The sequence below is a fragment of the Raphanus sativus genome, unplaced genomic scaffold (genome assembly GCF_000801105.2).
Source record: "Raphanus sativus cultivar WK10039 unplaced genomic scaffold, ASM80110v3 Scaffold0654, whole genome shotgun sequence".
NCBI classification, from domain to species: domain Eukaryota; kingdom Viridiplantae; phylum Streptophyta; class Magnoliopsida; order Brassicales; family Brassicaceae; genus Raphanus; species Raphanus sativus.
The window spans coordinates 21,163-33,163 of record NW_026615971.1 but is presented as its reverse complement, the minus strand read 5'-3'; the positions used below and the strand labels follow the sequence as shown (position 1 = coordinate 33,163).

The window sequence follows — 12,001 nt, the reverse complement described above, 5'->3', positions numbered from 1 at the left end:
AAACGAACCCCGTTAACAAACTTTGTGTCTATTTTACTTTCTGCACTAGTTTCTCTGCCCTCACTACATTAACACGCTGGAGAAACCTTCACGGCCGTCGGGGTCGAATACCAATTCGTGGCCGTCGTAACTGTCCACATCCCACTCCGGATCCGGATCTCGATAGTTTGAATAGTTAATCGTCGGAGATCTTACTACGTCTTCTTCTGCGTCGGTACTCCATAAGCCTTCGTTATCGCTTTCTTCGTCTCCCATGCTTGTGTCGTCTTCTTCTTCATCTTCGATCTTCGGTTTTAGAGAGACAGAAGAGTCAGATTCCACCTCCGTCGAATCTCGGTTCGCCGTCACATCCTCGGTTTTCATCGTTGCCGGAGATTCAAGCAAACCCTAGAGATATCTCTCTCTAACACACAAATTGATTATGATACTCTTGGATGTATTTACCGATTGACAAAAAAAAAAGATGTATTTACCGATGTGCCCTTGGTCGTTTGTCATAGGTCAGTGTATTTACCAATACGCGTGTCACGTGACACTCTTTCTTACCAATGCATTCACTTGCCGCTTGATTTCCCGGTTTTGAAATAGCATAGCTTTTCTATAATGATATTCGTGGAGGGAACATATTTTTTTTTTGCTACTTCCCATCATTGATGATATGCTGCTTTACTCCCAATCTCATCTGACTATTTTAGGTATCAATTTGTCTGTGCTATGTAACGATAATATTCATCAAAGATTGGTAGACCACAGCGTGACTTTATGAACACGGAAGAAAGTGCCTGACAGACCCCGCCAAGCTAATCAGTAAAATAACTTCGCGTCTCAATGGACCTCCTTGATCTTTAAAATATTTTTTGGCTTGCAGGAATCAAAGCAGTCATAAAAAAATCACAATCCTGAAAATAATTTTGTTAGGGAAATAATCATCCTCTCCTCGTGAATTTGTGATTATTATATATTAGTCACAATAAAAAAAAATTAAACCACTTGGGTTTTTGATCATGCTGCGATGAGAGCTTTCTTGTTTTTGTTTTTATCAAAGAACTTTCATTGTATATTCTGAATTTCTGACGATAAAAAATTACATCATGTGAAGACCTTCCAAATACACAAGAGAATGCCCCAAATTCGTTAGTCCAATTAAATTAGACATCAGATTTATCATCATCAAGTTATACAGTAAACATCTCCCTTCAATGCAAGAGTGTCGAGTATAAATATCATCCTTATTTAAAATATCAACAATATAAATAAACACTAAACATAATTTAGACCACTATTAAGCTACATATTTAGACCGTACAAGCGCCAAAGACATAGCTGACATCAAGACAAACCTATGCAAGTCTTGTATTAGGAGATGGTAGGGGCTGGTCTGCACAGAATAGGAAAGGGAGGTTCTTCGCCTCCTGCAAAATCCATGGCCTTGGCTTGATACTCTACAAGAGAACCATCCGGATACTCTCGGGCCGTAAAGGTGATGTAAAGCTTCCACCCACCTCCTGCTTTTAGATTGCCTCTCACGATACTTCCAAGTTCCACAGTCGTACCCTAAGTAAGTAAAACACACTCTCATCAAACGAAAACAAAACAACAAGTTTCTATTTGAAGCGATCAGTACTAACCTTCAAAATGTATTTTCTCTTTGCATGTATTAAAGCAGTTAGCAGTTATTAGGCCAAATAAACAGAAACTTATTAATCAACAACCTAACGTTATATGAGTAATATAAACATGACCAGGTTATCTGACAGCAAACATCTCCCCTCAATGTATGAGTGCCAAGTGTAGGTACCCAAAGACATATAGCTATCATTAAGACAAAACCTAAACCCACCTCGGACTCAGCTTACTTATAACTGGAAAACATCAATTCAATACACTTTGATCTTTGTGTTCGACGAAGACCAGCAACAACATACCAATTTTGCAATGATTAGATTGAAGATTCGAAATTCTGAAAGACAGTCATCCGAAACTACATTCAAAATATTCCCATAATTAAGAAAATCAGTTTCTCTTTACGTCCATTCAAAACAATATTGTCACAGCTACTATAAGTAGTTACACTGAATAATAAATAAACCTTGTGCAAGTCATAGATATATTAGGATATGCTACAAGATGGTCTGCAGAGAATGGGAAAGGGAGGTTTTTTGTTTCCTGCAAAATCCATGGCCTTGGCTTGATACTCCAGGAGAGGACCATCGGGATGCTCTTGAGCCATAAAGGTGATGTAAAGCTTCCACCCACCTCCCGGTTTAAGATTGCCTCTCACAATGCTTACAACTTCCACAGACGAACCCTAAGCAAGTAAAACACATACAAACACAGCCATCCTATCTGTGAGTATCATATCAAATTACAGAATACAAAAAAAAAGTTTATATTTGATCAGATCAGTACAAACCTTCTCCTTGTTGAGTTTCTTAACACAGAGGGAAGCAATATCTGTCAAATATTGCCTATTAGTTGTGGTTGTCCAGAGATCCTCCAGATCTCTAATGGGGTAGATGGATCTGAATGGATCATCTATAAACCCCTGAAAAAAATCAAAACAAAACCAAACACGAAAAGATTTAAAGAAAATTCATTGTGTGGGATAATAACAAAGAGGGGTCATGACGTTACCCTATTCTTAAAGCACATGGTTTTATACTCGCGGAACTCTTCATACGCCTTGTCGCTGGAGAAACCTTTGCGGCCGTCAGCATCGAATACCAATTCGTGGTCGTCGTAACTGTCCTTGTCCCACTCCGGTTCCGGATCTTGCAAGTTTGAATAGTTGATTGTCGGAGAGTCATCGTCTTCTTCGTCGGTACTCCATAAGTATGGGTTATTGCTATCGCTATCGACTTCGTCTTCTATGCTTGTGTCGTCTTCATCTTCATCTTCGATCTTCGATTTTTTAGAGACAGAAGAGTCAGATTCCACCTCTGTCGAATCTCTTTTCGCCGTCACATCCTCGGTTTTCATCGTTGTCGGAGAATCAAACAAACCCTAGAAATGATTAGGGGACAAGGAAGAAGACAATATTAAAATGATACTCTTGTATGTATTTACCGATGTGCCCTTGTAGTGTCGGTCGTTTGTCATAGGTCAATCAATGTATTTACCAATACGCGTGTGACGTGTCACGTGACATTCTTTCTTCCCAATGCATTTACTTGCCGCTTGCTTTACCGGTTTTGAAATAGCATTGCTTTTCTATAATGATATTCGTGGAGGGAACATTTTTTTTGCTACTTCCCATCATTGATGATATGCTACTTTTCTCCCAATCTCGTCTGACTATTTCAGGGATCATTTTGTCTGCTATGTAATGATAATATTCATCAAAAATCGGTAGACCACTGCGTGACTTTATGAACACGAAAAAAAGTGCCTGACAAACCCCGCCAAGCTAATCAGTAAAATAATTTCGTGTCTCAATGGCCGTCTTTGATCTTTAAAATGTTTTTTTTTGGCTTTGCAGGAATCAAAGCAGTAATAAAAATCACAATCCTGAAAATAATTTTGTTAGGGAAAGAATCATCCTCTCCTGGTGAATTTGTTATTATATAGACAGCCAAATCACCGTGTGTTTGGGTAATTTACGGTGAGATTAAGTTTCGGTTATAGAATGGTCCATGTCTTAGATAACTTAACATGCACGCAAAAAACAATATTTTACATCACGGAAGGTGTTTGAATGTTAAAAGAATAATCTACTATCACATGATCTTTTTCTCACTCATCTCTCTTTCTCTTTTAGTTAAAATTATTTTCTTCTTTACAACATCAGATAAATCATACGATACAAGTTAAAAGGTAGGGCCATAAGTTTGAAGGTCAAAATAAGATTAAAAGAAAAACTAAAATCCACATGGACGCATGCTACTTATAACTGGAAAGCCATATTTTGATCTTCATCTTCCCCAAGAAGAGAAGAGCATCATACCCAATCTGCAATTGTAAGGTTGAATTGTTGAAGGATTAGGAATATTCTTATAAGCAAAGAACCCTATGTTTACTTCACTTTCCCACAATAATTGACAACACAAATCATGCTAGAGGCCCGCCGGCAGAGAATGGGAAATGGAGGTTTTCCTCCAAAATCCAAGGCCTTGGCTTGATACTCGATGAGAGGACCATCCGGAGACTCACGAGCCATAAAGGTGATGTACAGCTTCCACCCATCTCCTGGTTTTAGATTGCCTCTCACAATGCTCACAACTTCCACAGACAAACGCTAAGTACAATAAAACACACACACGAATCCTGTCTGTGAGTATCATCATATCAAATTACAGAAGAAGAAAAAAGGGGTTCATATATATTTGATTAGATCATTTCTCACCTTCTCCTCGTTGAGTTTCTTAACACACAGCGAAGCAATATCAGTCAAATATTGCCTCTTAGTCATGGTTGTCCAGAGATCATCCAGATTTCTCATGGGGTAGATGGATCTGAATGGATCATCTAAAAACCCCTATAAAAACAAAACCAAACACGAAAAGATTTAAAGAAAATTAAGAGTCATTTCATTGTGTGGGATAATAACAAAGAGGGGTCATGACGTTACCCTATTCTTAAAGCATATGGTTTTATACTCGCGGAACTCTGCGTACGCCTTGTCGCTGGAGAAACCTTCACGGCCGTCGGGGTCGAATACCAATTCGTGGCCGTCGTAACTGTCCACATCCCACTCCGGATCCGGATCTCGATAGTTTGAATAGTTAATCGTCGGAGATCTTACTACGTCTTCTTCTGCGTCGGTACTCCATAAGCCTTCGTTATCGCTTTCTTCTTCTTCTTCTTCCATGCTTGTGTCGTCTTCTTCATCTTCGATCTTCGGTTTTTCAGAGACAGAAGAGTCAGATTCCACCTCCGTCGAATCTCGTTTCGCCGTCACATCCTCCGTTTTCATCGTTGCCGGAGATTCAAACAAACCCTAGAGATATCTCTCTCTAACACACAAATTGATTAGGGCACAAGGCAGATGGCAATATTAAAATGATACTCTTGGATGTATTTACCGATGTGCCCTTATAGTGTCGGTTGTTTGTCATAGGTCAATTTATTTACCCATACGCGTGTCACGTGACACTCTTTTTTCCCAACATTTACTTGCCGCTTGCTTTCCCGGTTTTGAAATAGCATAGCTTTTTTTTTTTATCGATAATATAATTACTGAGCTCAACTGAGCATAAGGTTTGGTTACAACCATGCTTACAATAAGCATAACACTACAAGGTCAGTACTATTCGTGACCATATATTACCAAAAAGTTAAGCCATTAACCCCCAAACTTCAACCAGTTAACGCTCTAACCCAAAAAATCTAGTGCTTGAATCCCAACTGCAAAAAAAAACAGCCTTTCTTCATTCTTAAAGAGATCTTAAGCCAAAAAAGAGCACCTGAAAAGCTAATAAGATTGCATATAGCTATCTTTTTTTTTTTGAAAGAATTTTAAATTTATTCACTTCAAAAACCTTTGTACAACCTAATGCTTCTTTGTACAGAAAAAGGAAAAACCTATAAAGCTTTTAAGAATTTTTAGAGAGGATAAGAAAGTGTTATCTACTCCCAAAACCATAACTCCATGGCCTTCTCATACTTATTTCCCCCTATCGATCTTAAGGAAGATATTCTGTTCCTAACCAACTTATCCAGAAAGAGGAGGAGACGAGCTGCAGATTGTGGTGCCTCACCAACTCTGCGCTTGTTTCTCTCATACCAAATCGTGTAGACTGCCGCTTGAAAGCAGTAACGAATAAGAAATGTCGATAATCTGTCTGAAGAACCCGACACCAACCGCTGCAACAGAGTATAGCTATCTTTAAGGACACTTTGAGCTATTATGAAAGCTCCTCAAATAGCACAGCTTTTCTATAATGATATTCGTGGAGGGATTTTTTTTTTTTGCTACTTCCCATCATTGATGATATGCTACTTCACTCCCAATCTCATCTGACTATTTTAGGTATCAATTTGTCTGCTATGTAACGATAATATTCATCAAAGATTGGTAGACCACAGCGTGACTTTATGAACACGGAAGAAAGTGCCTGACAGACCCCGCCAAGCTAATCAGTAAAATAACTTCGCGTGTCAGTGGACCTCCTTGATCATTAAAATATTTTTTTGGCATTGCAGGAATCAAAGCAGTCATAAAAAAAATCACAATCCTGAAAATAATTTTGTTAGGGAAATAATCATCCTCTCCTGGTGAATTTGTGATTATATATTATAGACACAATAAAAAAAATTAAACCACTTGGGTTTTTGAACATGCTGCGATGAGAGCTTTCTTGTTTTTTAATCAAAGACCTTTCATTGTATATTCTGAATTTCTGATGATGAAAAATTACATTATGTGAAGTCATCAAGTTATACAGTAAACATCTCCCTTCAATGCAAGAGTGTCGAGTATAAATATCATTCTTATTTAAAATATCAACAATATAAGTAAACACTAAACATAATTTAGAGCATTATTAAGCTACATATTTAGACCGTACAAGCGCCAAAGACATAGCTGACATCAAGACAAACCTATGCAAGTCTTGTATTAGGAGATAGTAGGGGCTGGTCTGCACAGAATAGGAAAGGGAGGTTCTTCCCCTCCTGCAAAATCCATGGCCTTGGCTTGATACTCTACAAGAGACCATCCGGATACTCTCGGGCCGTAAAGGTGATGTAAAGCTTCCACCCACCTCCTGCTTTTAGATTGCCTCTCACGATACTTCCAAGTTCCACAGTCGTACCCTAAGTAAGTAAAACACACACTCATCAAACGAAACAAAACAACAAGTTTTTATTTGAAGCGATCAGTACTAACCTTCTCCTCGTTGAGTTTCTTAACACACAAGGAAGCAATATCCGCCAATATTCCCTTGTGGTCATGTTTCTAAAACGTTGTTCTAGATCAGTAAGGCGGAAGATGGACCTGAAGGGATCTTCTTCGTAAAAACCCTAACAATCAAATAAGAAAAGATTTAAAAAATTAGAGGCTAACTCAATGGATAACAAAGAGGGGATTGCGTTACCTTATTCTTCCAGGCCTGGATCTTAAACTCGCTGAACTCTTTGTATTCCTCGTCGTTGGAGAAGCTTTTACGATCCTCAGGGTCGTAGAATTCGTAACCATCGAAGCTGTCCACATCCCACTCCGGTTCCGGATCTTGCATGTTTAAATAATTTATTCTAGGAGGTCTCACGATTTCATCGTCTTCTGTGTCGACACTCCATGCGCGTCCGCTATCGGTATCGCTTTCGTCTTCCATGTTTGTGTCGTTTACATCTTCGAACTTCAGCTTTTTCGAGACAGAAGAGTCGGATTCCTCCTCCGTCGAAGATCGTTTCGTCGTTACACCGTCGCTTGACATCGTCGCCAGAGATTCGAGCAAACCCTAGGAATATATCTCAACACCCAATTGGGGTCCAAGCAGATGACAAATATTGAATAATATTAGTTGAATGTGTTTACCTATGTGCCCTTTTATATCCCTCCCCTTTCACACGTGACTACGAAGATTTATTTGGGCCACGTGAGGCAGAATTATTTTTTGGTTGAAAGTTTATAAGATCACTAGATATGATTGCAACGAGTTTTGTTTGATGTTTTAATTTTATGAAAACCATAAAATGAGAAATATTTTTAGTGAAATTGTATGATTTTGTATATATAATGTGAAAAAATATTTTTTGCCATTTTTAATAGGTTCCATTTTCAAAATTGTTTTTATCAATATCACTAATATTTTTACAATTTTAAAAGTAATGATAGATTTTTATTGACATATTCACAATTCTTAAAAATGAAAATTACTATAAAGTATTTTTTAACAATATATAATGTAAAAGACTATGTAATAGTAATTTTCCTTCTCCTATACCAAAATCAATTTGTACAATATTTAACAATAATAATTATTTTCTAAAATCATAAAGAAAAAATAATTGTAAAAACATATTTCACTACAAGAAACATCACTGTTTGCAAGGAAATAAACCATTGCAGTTCTCTTGCAAATCGCAATTTGCAATAGAATTGCGAGGAAACTCGTTCCCTTGCAAATCCTTGCTTGCAAATCAAAATTGCTCGCAAATCTCTCGCAAATTTGCAACGGATTTATGTTCCCCGCAAATTTGCAACGAATTTAAGTTCCTCGCAAATTTTGCAACGGATTTATGTTCCTCGCAATTTTGCAACGGATATAAATTCCTCGCAAATTAGCAAGAAAATATTTCTCTTGCAAATTTGCAATGAATTTAAATCCCTTGCAAATTTGCAACGAATTTGCAAGAAAAATATAATTAAAGTAATTATAATAAAATAGGTTTTATAATTCTTAATTTTGATTTTACCATAACATTCAGTAAAAATATCAATTAAAACGGTTTTTGTTTATTAATATAATTGGTTAAGATATTTAATGTTGTATATTATTAAAATTTCGGTTTACAAATAATCTCGGTTATAAAAATAAACCGGTTTACAGAATAAACCACTTTAGAATAAATCTAGAAAAGCCTAAAAAAAGATCCTATTCCTCGCACGCCTCCTCCGCCGCAGAGCGGCCACCATCTCTCGGATTACTCTCGCACCTCTTCGCGTCCCATCAACTCGTCCGGTGACGACCTCCACTCCAAGTCTTCTGCGACCATCTTCACCACCATCCACGGCGAATCTCCGGTCACCACCATCCACGGAAAATCTCCGGTCAACCCATCTTTGTTGAATCAGACCAAGCTCTCATCGACCCAGCCCCTCGCCTCCGGTCACCTGTCTCACAGTAGATTAAAATCCTTAACAAGTTACAAGAGAGGGAGAGAGAATAAAGGAGGAGAAGAGATGATGAGGAAGAGAAGCCAGAGATCTTTTAAAAGTGAGAGATGTCCCGTGAAGAAGAAAAAATAATAAAGAATAAAGAAAATTGTGGTCCATTGGATTAATAAGAGAAGGTTGATACGGAGGGTGAGATTTTGCATAAGGGGTGATCCTTGCCAAACAATTCCAACCAATCAGAAACAAGCATTTTCTTTTTAATTTAATATAAAGATTTGCGACGGAATTGCAATTAATCCCTTGCAATTCCCTTGCAAATCGGTAATTCAAAAATATGCAATTTAACCAATCAAAAATAATTATTTTCTTTTAAATTGTTATATATTTTTTAACTATTAATTATTATATATATGTAATAAAATATAAGTTTATGTATATGCTTACAATTTTTAATGTTAATTTGAAAATATTAAATTTAATCATGTAAATATATACATATATTGGTTTTAAAGTTTGATGTTTATGGTCTCAAGTATTATGTTTAGGTATAATAGCTGAGATTAAATTTTGAATTTTTTTCTTTGTAAAATGTATATTTAAGATTGATTGTTGAACTCTTAAACATTAAATTTAGAATTTAAATTTAGGGATTTGAATTATATTGTTATGTATAGGATTTAGAGTATAAGGATTTGCAAGGGAATTGCAAGAGAACGCTCGCAAATCCCTTGCAAATTTGCGAGGGAATTGCGAGGTAGTTCTTGCAATTCCGTTGCAAATTGATGATACAAAATAAAATTTGTATTTATATATTTTAATTCATTAATTTATATATATATATATATAATAATAATAAATTGAAAATTTCTGTAGATGTTTCAAATTTTGAACTTTATTTGAAAATATCAGATTTAATTATATATATATATATATTGGTTTGAAAGTTTGATGTTTTATGATATATATAAGGTTTGAGTATTATGTTTAGGGTTTATTATAATATTTGAGATTAAATTTTGAAACTTTTTTGTAAAGTGTATGTTTAAGATTGATTGTTGAACTCTTGAAACATTAAATTTACTATTTAAATTTAGGGATTCAGATTATATTGTTATGTATAGGGTTTAGAGTATAAGCATTTGCAAGGGAATTGCAAGAGAACGCTCGCAAATCCCTTGCAAATTTGCGAGGAACTTGTTTCTCTTGCAAATTTGCGAGGGAATTGCGAGGTAGTTCTTGCAATTCCGTTGCAAATTGATGACACAAAATAATTTTTTTATTTATATATTTTAATTCATTCATTTATATATATAATAATAATTGAAAAATTCTGTAGATGTTTAAAATATTGAACTTAATTTGGAAATATCAGATTTAATTATTTAACATATATTGGTTTGAAAGTTTGATGTTTTATGATATATATATATATATATATATATATATAAGTTTTGAGTATTATGTTAGGGTTTAGTTCAATATTTGAGATTAAATTTTGAAACTTTTTTGTAAAGTGTATGTTTAAGATTGATTGTTGAACTCTTGAAACATTAAATTTACTATTTAAATTTAGGGATTTGGATTATATTTTTATGTATAGGGTTTAGAGTATAAGCATTTTCAAGGGAATTGCAAGATAACGCTTGCAAATCTCTTGCAAATTTGCGAGGAAAATGTTTCCCTTGTAAATTTGCGAGGGAATTGCGAGGTATTTCTTGCAATTCCCTTGCAAATTGATGATGCAAAATAAAGTCTGTATTTATATATTTTAATTCATTAATTTATATATATAATAATAAATTAGAATTTCTGTAGATGTTTAAAATTTGAACTTAATTTAAAATATCAGATTTAATTATTTAATATATATATATATATATATTATATAATATATATATATACTGGTTTGAAAGTTTGATGTTTTATGATATATATAATGTTTGAGTATATGTTTAGGGTTTAGTATAATATTTGAGATTAAATTTTGAAATTTTTTCTTGTAAATTGTATGTTTAAGATTGACTGTTGAACTCTTAAACATTAAATTTAGTTTTAAAATTAGAGATTTGGATTATATTGTTATGTATAGGGTTTAGAGTATATGCATTTGCAAGGGAATTGCAAGAGAACGCTCGAAAATTTCTTGCAAATTTGTGAGGAGACAAGATAGACAAACGAAACTCTTGCAAATCCCTTGCAAATTTGCGAGTGAAAAATTTGCTCGCAAATTTGCAAGGGATTTGCGAGGACTCTGTATTTTCCCTCGCAACTTCCTTGCAAATTTGCGTGGAAAATATTTCCTTGCAAATTGCGAGAGATTTGCGAGTGTTTTAATTTTGCTTACAATTCTGTTGCAAATCAGTCGCAAATTTGCAAGGGAAATTTCACTCGCAAATTTTCCTTGCAATAGACGTGTTTTCTTGTAGTGTTTGATTGTAATTATCCTTTTAAAAATTGTAAAATAATGTTTAATGTTAATTTTCCTTTAATCAAATCCTAATTAAAAGTCATAAAAAACTACAATCTTATTATTGACATATTAACACGATTTGTAAAACAAAGTTATAGTAATTTTTCGTTTTTAAAAATTCTATATCAAAACTGAATTTGTACTATAATATTAACATTAATTTTCCTTTTCTAAAATCATAAAAAGATAATTGTAAATATATCATTTACAACACTTCTTCTCAAAAAGGAAAATCATTATTAAATAATTATTTATATAAAAATATTTAACACATGTCACAATCTTAAATATAAAAATTGACATGTGTTACAATCATGTTAATTAGTAACTTTGAAGAACCAAATTTTATATAATAAGATATAAAATGGCTAATTTATTTGTCTAATCCTTTTCTTGTTTTTTTTTTTTTTTGAAAAATAAATCTTTGTTTTGTCAAATTTTGTATCTTTGTTCTTTGTTGTTTTTCTCGCCAACAGTTTAAGATAAACTTTTACATATTTAATGCTGAAGGTAAACATATTTTTGATGAAAGTACTTTAATGTGCTCTAATATACCAAAGTATTGTGAAGGTAAAGGTTAGTAATCATTTTACTTTAGTTTCCTCAAAATAAAAAATTAATATTCGTCAAAGCGATGCTCGGCAAAGCGGCGACGCTCCAGATGATTTAATTAGAGCAGTTCAATGAGTGTTGACTTTTCCGTCAGGTCGTTTAGAACTATATTCATCTTAGCCCGTCATTATGGTCAGTATGTT

The 12,001-nt window shown here is 34.5% G+C and overlaps 2 protein-coding genes and 1 pseudogene across 2 annotated transcripts; all 3 read right to left on the bottom strand.

Moving 5' to 3' along the window:
* Positions 1-1,188: 1,188 nt before the first annotated feature.
* Positions 1,189-3,013, bottom strand: LOC108847225 (uncharacterized). Its single transcript, XM_018620412.2, has 3 exons — positions 2,635-3,013; positions 2,414-2,545; positions 1,189-2,308 (listed from the first exon to the last, which is right to left on the bottom strand). Exons 1-3 carry the CDS (start codon positions 2,977-2,979, stop codon positions 2,111-2,113), a joined length of 675 nt encoding a protein of 224 aa, XP_018475914.1. The 5' UTR covers positions 2,980-3,013; the 3' UTR covers positions 1,189-2,110.
* An 814-nt stretch (positions 3,014-3,827) lies between these two features.
* On the bottom strand, positions 3,828-4,949 carry LOC108847226 (uncharacterized). The gene is made up of 3 exons (XM_018620413.2): positions 4,568-4,949; positions 4,343-4,474; positions 3,828-4,234 (listed from the first exon to the last, which is right to left on the bottom strand). The coding sequence occupies exons 1-3, from the start codon at positions 4,910-4,912 to the stop codon at positions 4,013-4,015; spliced, it is 699 nt and encodes a 232-aa protein (XP_018475915.2). The 5' UTR covers positions 4,913-4,949; the 3' UTR covers positions 3,828-4,012.
* A 1,607-nt stretch (positions 4,950-6,556) lies between these two features.
* LOC130502681 (uncharacterized) lies at positions 6,557-7,428 on the bottom strand (annotated as a pseudogene).
* Positions 7,429-12,001: the final 4,573 nt, after the last annotated feature.